This window comes from Phaseolus vulgaris, chromosome 6 (assembly GCF_051622355.1).
Source record: "Phaseolus vulgaris cultivar YP4 chromosome 6, ASM5162235v1, whole genome shotgun sequence".
Taxonomy (NCBI): domain Eukaryota; kingdom Viridiplantae; phylum Streptophyta; class Magnoliopsida; order Fabales; family Fabaceae; genus Phaseolus; species Phaseolus vulgaris.
The window spans coordinates 33976104-33992792 of NC_143503.1; the positions used below are offsets into that span (position 1 = coordinate 33976104).

A 16689-nucleotide genomic window follows, 5' to 3' on the forward strand; every position below is an offset into this window, starting at 1 on the left:
ATTTTATCCTTTTTGGAATATTAAAAGTATAAATTTAAATTATGTATATTTTGGCTTAAATTTATGTCCAAGCCTTTTCAAAATGTAACATGATGTTTTTCTAGCATCAAAGTATAAAATATGCGAACGAATTAAAAAATTTGAAGTATTAAGACGTTTAACATATAAAATATGGATAGTAAAATATATGAATGAATTAAATGATTTGAATGAAATTATTTCATGGAAGGTTAACTAATATTTCAGTTAAATATTGTATTTACTTAATAATATAAGATATATTGAAAAATATTCGTAATAGTTTTATTTATTTTATACGTTGAATATAAAATGTCTTAGAGGAAAGTGAAGATAAATTTTACACGATTTATAGATAGGATAAACATAATTATGTTTTATTTTTGTTTCTCTAAGACAATTTATACCAGAAATATTTACCTTGGTTTTTTTTATTTTAATTTAGCTACTCTTAAATATTATTTTTGTTCTTGTCTTTAGAATATGGAGGTTATTTGCTAGTTTAAATTATTATGAAGCATTTGAATATATTTTGACTTTTAATTTTTCATATGAAATGTATAATGCTGGGACAAAATCTCCTAACTAAACCAAGGTTCAGAATCTGAATGGACCGGCCAAATTCGATCGATCAAGACGGCGACGTTTTCGTAGACGCGTGTCAACACTTCCCCGCCGAGGGCTCGCCGGAGCATTCCGATTCGGCTTCCAGGTTTTCGGATCCACCACCCAAACCTCAGTCATACTATCCGGCTGCCACAATCCGGCGCCGGCCAGTTCGTCGCGGTTGTGTGGGTACTCAATCGTCTGGTTCAAGCTTCGAGAGCGATTTGATCAATGACGACTCGAGAAGGAGTTTCCGACACCGCACGAGGCATAGAAATATCAAGAAAGACGTGAATTCGGAGAAACCCGATTCGAATGAACCGCAACAAGTTAATGCCTCGACGGAAGAGAACAACGAGGGCTCCACCGTAACTTCAGCTGTGAACGATGATGGAGCTGTCGACTCCGTTGACTCGGCGCCGCGACTCGGTGACTCTTCTTCGAGTTTCCTCGACCTCCCCGCGGGGTTAGCGATTAACTTATTAAGGTTTCAGATGAAGTTAATGTTCATGTTCATAACTTACCCCCTGTTGTTCACGTTTTATTCATGCGTGTTTTTCATGGATCCTTTGGGGACAACGAAGAGGGGCAAGATTTTCCTTATAGGAATTTTGAACAGAGGGTGGTGTTTTTTGTTTCGGTGCATTAGGCCTTATATTAGTAGATGTTTCAAGGAGAACGAATCGGTTTGGAGCGTGGCTTTTCGGTGGGGGTGGGGGTTCTTGTGCTCAATCTACGTTTGTTGCGTCATGTTTGGTCTTCTGGTTTCGTCGTTTGTGTTTAGTGGGTTCTTTATGAAGCATTTGGTGGAGAAGCCGATTCAGATGAGGGAGGTTTTGAACTTTGATTATAGCAAGCATAGTCCTGTCGCGTATGTGCCGATAATGTCGTGTGCTGGTGTTATTGGTGGTATAGGTTCCGAGGATAAGGTTCATGATCGGAAGTGGGTGGGTGAACGGTTTATACCTTCTAAGCACAAGGTGCAAGCCACTGTTGAGTTAAGTGTGCCAGAGTCAGGATACAACAGAAACCTTGGGATGTTTCAGGTGCTTATCTATTCCCTTCAATAGAAACAAAAAACTTCTTTTACTTGTTCAAAATCTTCTTCGAATTTAAATTCAGAGTGCGAACTGATCTATGGTGGTACAAGTCCACTCACTGCACTTTGAGATTACAGATATCAAACTATGGTAGCTAGCTTGGTGTTACTGCTACTGGGCCTAGAGATTACAGTCTTTTTTATTTAGATTAAGGGTTGGTTTAGATAAAATTATTTGTAAGGCCTTTCAGGAAAAGAAAATAAGAAAGTAAAATAGATTGAATTTTTTTTTCATTAGTTAAAATGAACTTATTTACACACTACATTATTTATTTTGGTCTTTGAAGTAGTTTTTCCCGATTAATGTTGTCTTTATCCGTATGGATTATTGTTTATTAACTAGAAGGAAAGATGTTGATTCTTTGTTTATTAACTTGAAGGGAAGATGTTGATTCTGTAATGAAACATTATACACTACAATGGTAGAATAGAGACCTCTCTCTGGAAATATGCCAATTGGGTAATTGTGTTCATTAGTGTTGACTTTTGAAGCAAACCGGTGGTAAGATTTGTTAGACACTCAAAATAATTTCATAGGACTTTGTATAATAGTTCAAACTTTTGGGTTATTTGGTTTCTGCACGTTATTTCTGTTCCATTTGTGGTTACTATAAAGCGTTGGTGTTCTAATACAATTGTTATATATATTATGCAAAGAATGGAATTAGTTGTACTTGTTCCATGACCGATGATTATAGTTTCGTCAAGCATCTTAGTGCATGCTATCAAACTGTCACTGCTCTGTAATTTGTATCATACTTATGTTAGACAAGTAGAATTGTCGATGATGATATGTGATTATAGATGTGGCAGTTTATAGTTAGTTTCCTGTAGCTTGCTTTTGAGTTTCTTCATTAATTTCTATTGTTTTATAGATCAGGGTAGATTTCCTATTGTCTAATGGTAAAGCTATTGCAAGCTCAAGTCAACCTTGCATGTTAAGATTCAGAAGTGAGCCTATCCGCCTAATCACGACTCTCCTCAAGATTGCTCCTCTTGTTACTGGCTATACATCCGAAACTCAGACTCTGAATGTGAAGATGAGAGGTTTCGTAGAAGGAGATCTACCTACTTCGTGCTTGAAAGTGACCCTTGAGCAACGAGCAGAATATCAACCAGGTGCAGGGATTCCTGAAATATATGACGCATCTCTGATTGTTGAATCCGAACTTCCCTTGTTCAAGAGGATTATTTGGCTTTGGAAGATGAGCATATTTATATGGATCGCGATGATGGCATTCTTCACAGAGCTACTTTTTGCTCTTGTGTGTTGTATGCCTATTATTATTCCGAAAACAAGGCAAAGGGTGGCTTCTGCTCGCACATTAAACCGTCCTCAGGCACTAAATTGAGATCGCTCTTTTTCCAGTCGTTATTAACCATGAAAAGTAAGGTTTTTGTCTGACAAGTTAACCTAGCATGTATTGATTTGTGTTAGTGTCCTAACATCTAATTGTTCTTTTTTTCTGTTGAACTTCCTTCGCAAATGCTTAAGAGCATGTCATGTATAATATGTAATTTATTGTCTAACACATCAGAAGGGGAATATTTTTAGCTAACCCGATGCTGCTGTGCTAATGAAGTAAATATGTCTAGACTAGGCTTTTTGATAAACTGATTAATAAAAGACATTTGTTGGAGTATTCCTGTACCAATTCAATACACTGATTGCATTGTTCCTCATTGGACTGAATGATTTTATGTGCCATGTTCAAATAAATTTTCAATTATGCATAGCTCACTATACCCATTGGAAATTCAAAAGCTACTTCTTAGATTACTTAATATTATAATATATAAGTAAATATTAGTTTTATAAGTGAGTTTTTGTAAAATTGAGTTAAGTTTATATTTTATTTTTTAAGATGGAATTAGATTTTATATGGGCCTATTTTAACGAATTTATTGGACTGTGTCACATTATCAAATTTTTCTTTACTTCTATCTTGGATGTTCTCAGAATGTATTTTATTTAAAATTTTACTTTCTTAATAGTAAAATATTTTTTTTTTTGAAAATAGTAGTTAGTCACTTAATACATCTTTATAATAAATTACAAAAGTTGTCTACTTTAATTAGAAATACCATACTAGAATGCAGAAAAAAGTAAATAAATACAATAGTATTTCTGATTAAAACAATTCTCAGAGTTAATTTATACATTCAAATGTGAATTTTTTTTCATCATGTTATTAAATAACTTACACTTTATAATTAAAAAAAAAATGTGATTTGTGATTTATAAGGTTCTCAAAGGAACTCTAAAACGAAGGAACTAAAAAAGCTCCAAACTATTCATAATTTTTCCCTGTTCTCTTCCCTCTTCTTTCTCTTGTTGTTGGTATTAACTTAAGAAAAAATCATTTTTTATTATTATTAAGGAAGAATTGTTTATATGAGTAACTAAATTTTTCTCTTAAACAACTTCATGAGTCACCTGAACATGCTTTAATGAAAAAAAAGCATTCAATTTAAATCTATCTAATCCTTCTGCCGTTCACTGAGGAGCTCTATTACCTGCAATCTCATCTGCTCCCGTGTAAATACACGATCATCACAGTTAGAGAAACAACACAACCAAAATAATAGGGTAAGCTAGCCATAGAAAACAAAATTCTATAAAATTTCACTTTGAAATTAATAAAACATAAATCATAAGTCTTATACAAATTCTCAAATCATCAAATATCCTACAAATTCTCAAATCATCAAGTGTCATACAAATTCTTAAATCATCAAGTGTCATACAAATTCTCAATTTCATCTTTCACATGTCAGACTTCCACTGACTCTACTTCCAGAAGACTGGTGCGTTGACTTAGACTCAGGGATCGGCACCTGTCATACTATATCACTGTGAAATCCACACAGCTATGCACATATATAATCTCAATATCATCTCTCTCCTAGTATGACAGGGTTAACTCATATAACAGGTCAAGTTAGTTATCTTTCAAACAACTTACCCATTCATATGAACCTCCTTCGACTCTCACCACCTGAATAACTTCATCTATATGATTCCATCATCTCAGTAGAGTCAAGATATCTCCTTCTAGACGAATCCCTAGTCAATGCACATCCTAAACAATCTTAACACGGTATTTTCTTTCCTGAAAATATTATGTCTGGATCTTACTTTCACATCATTGCACACTTCTTTTAACACATTAATACACCATACAATCATAACATATAATTTAACTTTCTAATAATCCAAATATATCCAAAAAGTTATTTAACAATAGTAATCTAAAATAAGCTATGCTAAAATAATAAAAGTAGCAATATTCATATATGTATACAAAATTTTGGTTTGAACGAAAATATTTTAAGTTGATCGAAATCACACCAAAGAGCACCCAGAAATTTTGGTTTGAACGAAAATATTTTAGGTTGATCGAAAACACACCAGATAGCACCCAGAAATTTTGGTTTGAAGGAAAATATTTTAGGTTGATCGAAATCACACCAGATAGCACCCAGAAATTTTGGTTTGAACGAAAATATTTTAGGTTGATCGAAAACACACCAGAGAGCACCCAGGAATTTTGGTTTGAACGAAAATATTTTAGGTTGATCGAAAACACACCAGAAAGCTCCCAGAAATTTTTGGTTTGAACGAAAATATTTTAGGTTGATCGAAAACACACAAGAGAGCACCCAGATTAACAAAGACTTTGCTATAGCTAAAATTTCTCTAATCAACATCAAACAACCAATACTCAACAACATTATAATTGTATAACAGCAACCATATATCAAATTTCACCTTCAATCTTCTAACCTAGTGTTCTATTGGAAATTAAGGCTAGCTTCCCTTACCTGAAAATTAGAAGATATTCACTAAGAGCTCCAAAACCACCAAGAACCCAAAGATAACTTAACCTGTAACACAGAGTCCTAATAAAAAATCTAACTATATCACTAAGACCCTGAGCTAACAGAGATTAACCCTAAAGCTAAAAGGGTCACATGCAAGCAAGGAAGAAAACAACCTAACAAGTTCCAAATTTGACTCAAAGAGAAGAACAAAAATGAACTTACCCTATCAGAGATTCTGATCGGACAGTCTTGTAGTACTCACTGCCAGGAGTCTGATGGTGGACTCTGATCGTCGAACAGATGAACGAGTAAGTCAGAATTGTAGAGAGAAGGGAGAGGAAAGGAAAAGAACTTTCTAGAGAGATGGTGGTTCTTTTTAAAATGAAACCCTGAATAACTGAATTTCTATTTATATGCCCTTTTCATTTAAAATTATTCGGGAGTCATTTAAAATATACCACTTCTACTCTAAAGTAATTTTCTAGATCCTTACAATAATTACTTACATTAAGCAAGTTTGATTAGCTTTACCATTCGAGAATGTTTTAATTTAAGGCATATATTGACTGCACTGTTTTATTAAACATTTAAATCATTTTTTTTAGCTTTTAGTAATTGCAATTATATATGTCTTTCGAAAAATAACAATTTTGTTGGCATAAGATACTGTTTTCGGTCACATAACAGCCAAGGTAATTAAAAACTAGCATTAAATTTGCACAAGCCCAAGAGATTTTTTTATTTTCCATTTGCTACTTATATTACTTTATTATCCGGCAAACTAAACCAGTGATTCTTTCTTCTTTACGTTTATAACAGTCACAGAAGCTAATGTGAAGCATGGAAAAATGAAAAAGAAAAAAAGATCTCAGTCTTGGGTTTGTTTTTGAATCAGTGAGCTTGAAGACGCCCTTGGAGGAAAGAGGGAGTCCTGGTGATCTCACGCGCTGGCTTGTTTGTGTAACTGATGAAATTGTAGAGCCATGTAGCAGCTAAAGCTCCAACAATTGGTGACACCATATATATCCATATTCCTCTATACTCATGGTGCAAAATAGCAGGCCCCAAGCTTCTTGCTGGATTCATTGACGCTCCGGTGATTGGCCTGTCAAATACAATTCTTAATCCATTTCAACATCTTAATTTTAGTTGTTGTATATTCTAAATAGTAAAACCAGTTGGTTTCTGATGAGATAGATTGATACCCGGCAATCATCACATTTAGCAGTACCGTTGACCCAACTGCCACCCCTGCCAACTCACCAATCTGCAACGTTTTAGAATAAAATTAATTTGAAACAACAAAAGCTATGATACAAAATGTTAAAAAGAAATTAAGACACAAGCATGGCCAAAGTAGCAAAGTCTTTTTCTTTTCTTCATTTGAATAAGAACAGGAAAGTTTACCGCTCTGTCATCGGTGGCAACTCCAGAAATGACGAACATGAGAAAGAAAGTGATCAAGAATTCCACGACAAAAGCTTGCATATCAGAACCGGCAGGGACTGTTCCTGCAAAATGGTCACCCTTGCCTCGGAATACAAGTCTCAGAGTTCCACTGGCAAGTATGGCTCCAACAACCTGGGCTACTATATATGCTGGTACCTTCAACTCAAAATGTACGAAAATTCAATTATTTAAGACATACCGACTCCACTTGTGTTTTGTTTAGAAATGTAATAACAACTGTCACTACAATATATATCACTTTAAACAACAATATAAAATTGTTATTTAAAACATAAATTTCATAACCTAAACTTTAAACAACATTTTGATCACAAATTTTGAACTGTTAGGGGTTGATTTGATTTGGATGATTGTTACTTTTTTCTTCTTACTATAATTATATTATCATTATTGTTATTAATAGTATGTTTATTAAAAATACAAATTTCATAAATAAACATAAAATTTATAATTCTTATATCAAACAAATTTTGTAGTTATATTATAATAGTTATTATTGATGATAATAATAATATATTATTAATAATTTTGATTTCATTTTTAGAATTGGTGTTTGATTTGGATTTTAATTTGTAAATCAACAGAAATAGATTTAGAAACATGTTAGAAAATAAAAAAATAAAGCAAAATATATTGTATATTTGAAATTTGAAAATATATTTTTTTTATTTTACTAATATATTAATTAAATATGATTTTAAACAGTTTCAACCTAAGTGGATTAAACTAACCACCTTTTAATAAATACTATTTACATTAAAAAATAACTTTAATTTAATATAGTTTAAAATATATATAATTATAGGACTACCTATATATTATTTTAAACTATATTTTTTTTAATATAATTTTTTTTAAAGTTTAATTTGAGTAGATAATGTATGATAGATTTTAAATAATTTTAATAAATAAACTTTAAGTATAACTCAATATTTATAAGTTGATGTTTTCAGTATTTATATATATTATTAAATTTTCTCATGATTTAGGATTTAGAATTTAATGATTTATTAATTAACACTCACCTCCTTTAAAGGAAACCTTTTGATGGAGGCATGAGCAATGGTGACTGCAGGGTTGAAATGAGCACCAGAGATGTGACCAACAGAGTAAACCAAAACCGTAACAGCGAGTCCCCAAACAATCGAAATCCCAGGTTGTGTCACCACCTTGTCGTTACCAAGGTTCACCACAATCGAACTACACCCTGCGAATACCAAAAAGTACGTCCCCACCGCTTCTGCCACCAACTACATGCAACACGTACAATCCAAACCATTATATTTTCAAGCTCAATATATATATTTTAAAATTTTTGAATCATTTTAACCTTGAAATCCTCCTTATACATCACATTCCATGGATTCTAAAAAATGTTCGGATTTTTACAACAATTAGTGTATGAAGAAGGAAAGAAGGGATTAAGAGAGTTACCTTCTGCAAAAGGGTCACAGAGGCTTCGTTGTGATCAGAACTTTTGGAGGAATCAGCGTCATGGTTCAAATCAGCCATCACCAACTACAGAGATTGAAGATAAAGCTAGGAAATGGAGTGAAAAAACAATGTTGTGTCAAAGAATGCTGCTATAGAACACCGGAGAGCAACACCAATTTATGTGGTGCCAAAACATACAGAATAATTTTCAGTTTCCATTTAGCATAAATTTCTTTAGATTTAATTCAATGCAAGATTATCGCCACTTGAGTTGACTTTAAAACTTTAATTACACAATAAGCGTTTAATTTAGATACTAGTCTCTTATAAATGCTCCACTACCTACTACTCTTGTCTTACATAGAATATAATGATGCAAATTTGGAGCTATGCTTGTGTGTGAGTTATGATCTCAGAAATGCATTCAAATCTTCTCCAAAACCACTCACCGGAAATCCAGAAAGAACGGGAAAAGCACTCCCCCACATTAATTTTAGACGGGATTAAGGCTAATTTTTGGGGAAAAAGCTTCTGGTTTTTGAAAACAGTCGTGATATATTGGTAACCCAGAAATACTTCATATTAAAACTGTTAAAATTAAAAGAAAAAATAATTTTATACTAAAATGAAGACTCACGTGAAAAGATAGATAAATTTTAAAAAATAGTAAGCTGGTCTATTTAACTTCAAAGTAACATTTTTCTTTGTCAAAATGTATGATAAGAGATTATCACTAAGAGATTATAATGGCACGAGTTTTATTATCTAAATTCAGCCATGAAATATTGTACTATTTGAAATGTATCAAATATTTCATTCTTAGTTGTTTCATTTTTCTTATGTATAATCCATTTTAAAAAATTTACAGAAATTGTGTGCTCAATAAGTTTTCCAAAATCTGTAAACAAGTTAAATGAGGTTTTCGAATGGATTTTTTTTGTTGCTGTGTTGATGGTAGAGAGAGGATCAGATGACGTGAGCACAATTTCAATTTTAGCCAAATTTTAACCTGAATGATAATGTTTTTTTGGTAATAATAATACCTAATTTGTATATGGGTGTTAAATTTAAATAACAATACGGTCACGTTATATTTAATTTTTTATTAATAAAATATAAATAAATTAAAAAGAACATGACGTCTTAACCTTTAAAAAAAACTTATAACCAAATTATTTTTATTTCAAATCCATAAATATTACAAACTTCAAAAAAAATCATATAAGACCGTTACATTTGGAAGTTTATGTTTCCTGCAAAATTATGCGGTAAGATTTAAATAATAAAAATTGTGATTTAATGTTAAATATGTAAAAATATGATAATTATATTCAATCACTATTTTTTATGATATATTAAAATATTAAAATATAAATTTGATAATAGTTTTTTTATAACCAATTTGATAGAAAAAAGTGTTATTGCATTATATTTTTTTTGTATAAATTTCATTTATTTTATTGATTGTGATTGATAAGTGGAATAAACTAACTAGTAGTTTACTTAATTAACTTATAAGGTAGTTTGATTAGTACAAAAATATTTAATAATATATTCAAAATAACTTATTTTTAGAAGTTAAAGTTTGTATTTTATTTAATCTACATATTTTCATTACCATTTTTTATGTTTTAATACAATTTCTTATTTTCTTTAATTTATTTTTGCATGTTATTACTTATTTTCAGTTTTACATTGTACTTTTTTTAATATTTACTGGTTGTTTTTATTATACACACCCATTGAATTATATAGCAAATATGGTTATATTTTTATATTTTAAAATTAAATCGTATTTCAAAATAGTGATTTAGTTTAATTTTATTTGATACATGTATCAACTCTCGACATGTCTAATATATCTTCTGTGATTTTTAAAATGTTACTTGACTTTCCTCTTAAATAAATTTATAAATTCAAAATTGATGTAATGAGACGAAGACAGAGACATTAAGATAATTTAATACTTAATTAATAAAAAAGTATTGATCTAAAGTCATTTTATGGAAGGAACTTACACCTACAAAGAACTAAATTATCAATATTATAACTTAAATTGTAATATAAAATAAAGTTATATTTTCTTACCTGGATTTTCCTTATACTTTAAGGAAACTATCCTAATCCTAACCATTAAACAACCCAAAAACTCCCTTTATACCCAACAACAAGAATGCATGCATGCACTCAAAATTGATGTTTTGCACACTCCCTTAGCTACCATGTAAAGGTTGAAATTCACAAAGGAATGGAAAAGGGAATTTAGGTTGGTAGTTAGGAGAAAAGGAAGGAGTTACAGAAGAAGATTTTGATGAAGAATGAAAGAGTTGGATGTTTTTGAGAAAAATGATAGTTTGACAATTCAACTCTTAAAGTTGTATACAACTCAAAAATAAATATATATAATAAAGAGTAAATTTTATAATTAAATAATATAAAAATATATTAAAATAATAGTATTAGGAGTTGTAATATGATTGTATAAAAATTTAGAATCGTAAATGTATTGTTACTTGTTTTCTGAGACTAAAAAGAGAAACCTTAATTTACTATATGCACCTCTCACATTTACTAAGTTTATGACTCTTCTATTTCATTTTCGCTACAACACCAAAAGCAAGGGCCGACGTGTGTGTATATATATATATATATTTTGTTCAAATTCATTGTTAACTAAAATGATCATATTAACAAAATAATAATAAAAGTAAATCATAATTTTTTATTATATTAAAATTATAAGTTTTAATTTAAGCGTACACTTGGTGCCTTTTACGTAAACATCCTGGGGTTTTAAAAAAATGTTAAATATATTATTGTGAAAATATTAATTTCACTAAACCAGTAAGTATAATGGAAGAAGACGTGTATTTATATACAGTAAAATAATTACCATTTACGATTTAATTATGTTCTTTTAAATTAAACAGAATGAAAATATTATTAATTTTTAACGAATATCTTATAAAATAATTTAAAGAACTGGCTAAATAAAAAGGACGAGTATAGTGAAGGTGTTACACCGATTGTTAGTTTTAGACGAGTATAATGCTTTTGGATATATGTCTGGTTTTTAATTTTCGTGTATTTTTAATTTAGCCAGGAGAATAATTTGATTTTAAATAGAAAATTTTCATTTATTTTTCCCTGCTTTTTTTTTTCTTTTATATAGTGTTGGGTCATGGGCCTGACCCGATGTTTGGTCATTTATGGGTCGTTTCCCGACCTATGTATCTAACATTATGAGCAAGTCAAGGAATTTCAATCAATCAAACTTAATCATTCTTAATGACTCAATTAAGACAGAATCATGACTAAAGGTGGAGAGGTTACAATTCAGTCTATATATACCTGATTATGCTCTACAGAAAGACATCATCTAAACATCTAATAAACAACAGAGAGAGTAATTTCAACTACTATTTCATATTATACTCATTATATTTATGTTTTTACTGACTTGAGCGTCGGAGTCTCTCTCGTTTTCAGAAGGCCTTTGAAGAAAGACCACAAAGAACTCATCCAAATTCTGATCGACCTTAAGTTGGCTAGAACATATTGGAAAAAAAAAATAGGCATATGTTTAAAATTTAACTATCACGGGTTCTAACGAAAATCAAACATGCACACCTACAGAAACAGGGCATTATCTCGTGTATTAGTGCATAGCATTCATGTGATTCTGATAATATTTGACTCTTGACGAGGCACTGCAAAAAATTGTAGATGAACATTATATCATTCAATTTCTTCTTTGATCATCAACTCCTGGTCAAAAATGTTTATCCAATGTTTTCATGAAATACTTCAAATTCTTGTTCAACTTACAAACGTCATATATATAACCCACACAAATGAAAACATGCAATTCTTAGACATGAAAAAATTAAAAATAACTTCAACTATCCATTTAATTAATTTTAATATACAAGATCATATAACCCGTTGCATATCGTTGGTATATGAAGCACAATGAACATATTTCCTATTGAATTGGTGTTAATTAACAACGTCATCTCCTTTATCTTTGGTGGATCATGATGAACCCTATTTTAGTGGTTTCTGGCCTAATAAACTTCTTTCACGATTCTCACCATTCCATCATAAAATTTTATTGATGCAATCATACCGCCTTTGAAGAAAGAGTCAATGAAGTAATCATATATGTCATAAAGGTCCCATTTGGCACATTCTTTAAAATTGTTATTTTTTGGAGGTGGGTTGAATTTTCCCTATGAGGATCATGAAACAACGAAACCTTACAAAAAAAGTTATATATACACACACATATGTAATCTCATCAAAATCATAAATATATTACACTTTTTAAGATTAAATTTATTATAAATTCCATGAGTGTGAAATTGTTTATATAATAATAGCTTCTTTCTTCAAAAATAATCCACTACACCTATAAATATGAATAAAAAGTAAACACATGTAGAAATATTGAAATTATGTTAATATCCGAGTGCATGCTTATTTTTTTTGTTATTGAATTCGAGTACGTAGTGCTTTTAATGTATTTTTTTATGGCGTTATGGTATTTTATTTATTTTGAACGTAGTGCAACATAGAAAAGATAGTTAGAGCATATTATACCTTTTTAAGTAAATGGTTTTTTCAACTGTTACTTTTTATTCTATTTCATGTTAAATAACACATCACCAAGCTTAATGTGTGTTTGTTATAAACATTACACCATTACGTTCCTGATTTACTTTGATATTTTAAAGATCATTTTTTCATATTTTTTGTAAAATAAAATTTTCAATAGAAATTTATAATAAATTCATTTTAACTGTTCAAAACTTATCGAAAGCAAATATACTCAACTTTGAAATAAACAACAGCAACCAAAATCTTCTCCTATGAAGACAAAAACACGTATTAAGTGTTTGTTTATATTGTATTATCATTTATGTCAGTTATTAAGCTGTGCTAATATTTTATTCTGCATTTATTAGGATAAATATATAATTGCTTTAGTAATTTGTCAATACCATGAAAAGAAATTGAGCCGTGCGTATTCATATACTTGCTTGTAACTTTTTCCAGGGCAATGAAAAGCGTATTATATTTATAATAAAAATTTCCAATACTTAATTGTTTTCCTTTTCTATTCATTTATAGTTTTTTCCTTATCTCTCACTAATCTTATGTCACGATTTATCGTCTTCTTACTTCTCAACAACTTATCGTGTTGCAAGTTTTATGCAAAATATCAGTATAGTGATGCCTGCATGGACAAGGAGAATCTGTGTTTTTGATATCCTCTAGGTATATTACAGGATTATTTGGCACTAAATCAGTGATTCTTCCTCAGACTTTAACCTAATCATGATCAACTTTAACATAAGGAAACAAGAAAGGAACATTCTTGCATTTGCTGTTGAATTATTCGGCTGGAGCACTTTTGAGGAAAGAGGCACTCTTGGTGATTTCACGCACTGGTTTGTTTGTATATCTTATGAAATTGTAGGCCCATGCACCTGCCACAGCTCCAAGAGTTGGTGACACCAAATATATCCATATTCCTCTGTACTCATTGTGCACAATTGCAGGCCCTAAGCTTCTTGCTGGATTCATCGATGCCCCTGTGATTGGCCTGTCAAATTTAATTGTTAACGAATGTCAGTACTCAAAACTGAGTTCCGTGTTTCCCAAGGGTGCATCATCTTAATTCTAATTTATTGAATAATGTAAATAATAGTGTTAAAAGCATGCGATTAAATGGTATAATGAATAAGGTTTGAAGATAAGTTAATATACCCGGCAAACATCACATTTAGTAGTACCGTAGACCCAACTGCAAGCCCTGCCAACTCACCAATCTGCACCATTTATTAGATAAAATTAATTTGAATCAACAAAAGCTATAAAATGTGGGTTGAAGAATATTCAAAAGATAGATTTTGATACGCGTTGCATGTGTCCTGTGATGTAAACTTCTTGCACATACAACAAAATTCTTTATTAAACAAAAACAGGATAGATTAATACCGCTCTGTTATCAGTGGCAACTCCAGAAATGACAAACATGAGATAAAAAGTGATTATGAATTCCACCACAAAAGATTGCAAGTCAGAACCAGCAGGGAGTGTTCCTGCGAAATGGTCATTCTTGCCATTGAATATAAGTCTGAGAGTTCCACTAGCTAGTGTGGATCCAACCACCTGAGCTATCACATAAGCTGGTACCTAGAACATATGGAAGAAAAATCAATAATTATAGACAAACTCGAACCATTATGTCTTTTTGTTTGGAAATGAGGTATGGTTAGTGTTTTTTTATCAGCAAAGTGAGGTATGGTTAGTTATTAACCAAGCATAAATCCTTTAATAAATCTTAACGTGTTGTTTCTTTCTGATTTCTTAGATTTTGGTCATGATATTTTTTTCTGGGAAATTATTTTTGGATAATCTTCAACTTATTTCACCATGTAATTGCATATACTTAAAAGTGAATAATCGATCAATGGAGTATAATGAAAATAACACAACATAGTTGACCAAATGTTCATAATTATATATTAGCTCAGACAATAAGCACAAAGTGAAAAGTGACAAGAAAGAGTGAGGAAGAAGAGGGAGAGCGTGTAGGATGACTGGAGCGAGCGTCTAGCACGACTGGAGCGAACTTCTAACGCGGCTGAGAGAGAGCGTCTAGCGCGATTAAGCAAGAGAGAGAACCGGAGAAGAAGAGAAGAAGAGAGATCTAGATGTGAAACCCACGAAGTTTTACAGAAAATGGGGAGCCCAACAGTGGATCCGCGCATGCATTAAAATGAGAGAGGAAAAGAGTATTGTTACACTGTATTTTGCCCATCCCCTGTTTTACAACTGCAATTCATAGAAATTGACTGCTACGACAAGCAACACTCAGCTCTAGCTAACCTAATAATCAACCTCAGTTAACCGAACAAATATAACGAAAAGAGGGTGTAATTGTTTCGCTAAGACTCACCTGCTTCAGTGGAAACCTTTTGGTGGAAGCATGAGCAATAGTGACAGCAGGGTTGAAATGAGCACCAGAGATGTGACCAACAGAGTAAACCAAAACCATAACAGTGAGCCCCCAAACAATTGAAATCCCAGGTTGTGTTATCACTTTGTCCTTGTCAAGGTTCACAACCACCGAAGCACACCCTGCAAATATCAAAAAGTACGTCCCCACCACCTCTGCTATCAACTGTATTAAACATACACAACCAAACCAGAATAAATTTCCAGCTCAACATATTTATTCCACAAGTTTGGAATCACAATAAGCTTCAGGTTTTCTAAAATCAGCTCAGTTAAAGAAAAACAAAACAAAAAAAGTGGAAAGCCACCCTATACATCATCTGATTACTACAAGAAAATATAAAATTTGTCAGGAAATAATTCGCATATAGTTTTTAAGAAATTTGCCACTAAATTTTTCATGATGCAAGTGAGTAGTAGTAAAAAAAAAAACTTTCGTCATAAAATTAGTAACTGATCTGATACTTTGTGGTTCGAATTAGATAGAGAATGAAAATCCATATGGGTACTTTGTGGTTAACAAGAGTACTTGAATGGGAAAGGAAGCATTAGGAAAGGTAAACACCTTCTGCAGAAGAGGTACACAGTCTTGGTTGCCTGAATGGTCACACTTTTTGGGGGTATCATCGGTCACATTTAAAGCCACCTGGTGGTTTCCACTGCTTACTGAATTATCAGCCACCACCGACATGGTCTTTGGATAAAGCTAAGAGACGGAATGAAAAGGGTGTGTTGCTTCGTTAAGGGTTGATAAACTAGCTTTGCCTCATACACCACGAAGTGATGGAGAAGAGAAGCAGCAACTCCAATTTATGGACACCAAAGAGCCTGAGATTCAAAGACTGGACTAGTACCATTTTTTCCACGAGAGATTTGACCAAAACAGCCACTTTTAATGTATTTCTTCTGTACATACGTCTTTTAAAATTCTGATTTCTCACCGAATATATTGTTCTACCTTATTGCATATCGTAATTTTTGGATAAAAAAATGATCTTACTTAGGGCGTGTTAATGAAAAGTATGATAGTAATAGGTTGTGAGCTGGGGTCTGAATAAGGCATTGAAAGCTTTTCCAACTACCCACCGGAAATGCAGACTGGGTCATCAATGGCCAATCCTTTCCTTTAATTTTGGACGAGATTTAGCCTCTTTTTTATTTGGGTTATGTCTTCCTCTTTTGTCGACTGTTTAAATTACAATGGACTCAGC

The 16689-nt window shown here is 31.7% G+C and overlaps 3 protein-coding genes across 4 annotated transcripts; 1 reads left to right on the forward strand and 2 right to left on the reverse strand.

Annotated features, from left to right (window-relative positions):
• Positions 1 to 501: 501 nt before the first annotated feature.
• Positions 502 to 3366, forward strand: LOC137832445 (seipin-2). Of its 2 annotated transcripts, XR_016521335.1 has the most exons (3): positions 502 to 1670; positions 2104 to 2225; positions 2599 to 3366. XR_016521335.1 is itself a non-coding variant. In XM_068640613.2 (2 exons), exons 1-2 carry the CDS (start codon positions 627 to 629, stop codon positions 3073 to 3075), a joined length of 1521 nt encoding a protein of 506 aa, XP_068496714.2. In that variant the 5' UTR covers positions 533 to 626; the 3' UTR covers positions 3076 to 3366. The 2 variants fall into 2 exon arrangements, 1 of the variants encoding a protein (XP_068496714.2); XM_068640613.2 differs by lacking the exon at positions 2104 to 2225 and having other exon boundaries at positions 533 to 1670.
• Positions 3367 to 6327: 2961 nt separating this feature from the next.
• Positions 6328 to 8611, reverse strand: LOC137833573 (nodulin-26). The gene is made up of 5 exons (XM_068641914.2): positions 8453 to 8611; positions 8044 to 8268; positions 6956 to 7153; positions 6754 to 6815; positions 6328 to 6653 (listed from the first exon to the last, which is right to left on the reverse strand). Exons 1-5 carry the CDS (start codon positions 8528 to 8530, stop codon positions 6440 to 6442), a joined length of 777 nt encoding a protein of 258 aa, XP_068498015.2. The 5' UTR covers positions 8531 to 8611; the 3' UTR covers positions 6328 to 6439.
• A 5087-nt stretch (positions 8612 to 13698) lies between these two features.
• Positions 13699 to 16689, reverse strand: LOC137832442 (nodulin-26). Its single transcript, XM_068640610.1, has 5 exons — positions 16044 to 16689; positions 15420 to 15644; positions 14456 to 14653; positions 14225 to 14286; positions 13699 to 14060 (listed from the first exon to the last, which is right to left on the reverse strand). The coding sequence occupies exons 1-5, from the start codon at positions 16167 to 16169 to the stop codon at positions 13850 to 13852; spliced, it is 822 nt and encodes a 273-aa protein (XP_068496711.1). The 5' UTR covers positions 16170 to 16689; the 3' UTR covers positions 13699 to 13849.

Bases quoted from the DNA above. Each gene is read 5' to 3' on its own strand.
- LOC137833573 (XM_068641914.2), bottom strand. From the start codon at position 8,530: ATGGCTGATTTGAACCATGACGCTGATTCCTCCAAAAGTTCTGATCAC. The intron at 8,269-8,452 runs GTAACTCTCTTA...TGTTGCATGTAG, and splicing joins CTGTGACCCTTTTGCAGAAG to TTGGTGGCAGAAGCGGTGGG. The intron at 6,816-6,955 runs GTAAACTTTCCT...AAAACGTTGCAG, and splicing joins TTGCCACCGATGACAGAGCG to ATTGGTGAGTTGGCAGGGGT.
- LOC137832445 (XM_068640613.2), top strand. From the start codon at position 627: ATGGACCGGCCAAATTCGATCGATCAAGACGGCGACGTTTTCGTAGAC. The intron at 1,671-2,598 runs GTGCTTATCTAT...ATTGTTTTATAG, and splicing joins GAAACCTTGGGATGTTTCAG to ATCAGGGTAGATTTCCTATT.
- LOC137832442 (XM_068640610.1), bottom strand. From the start codon at position 16,169: ATGTCGGTGGTGGCTGATAATTCAGTAAGCAGTGGAAACCACCAGGTG. The intron at 15,645-16,043 runs GTGTTTACCTTT...TGTTTAATACAG, and splicing joins GTGTACCTCTTCTGCAGAAG to TTGATAGCAGAGGTGGTGGG. The intron at 14,287-14,455 runs GTATTAATCTAT...TAAATGGTGCAG, and splicing joins TTGCCACTGATAACAGAGCG to ATTGGTGAGTTGGCAGGGCT.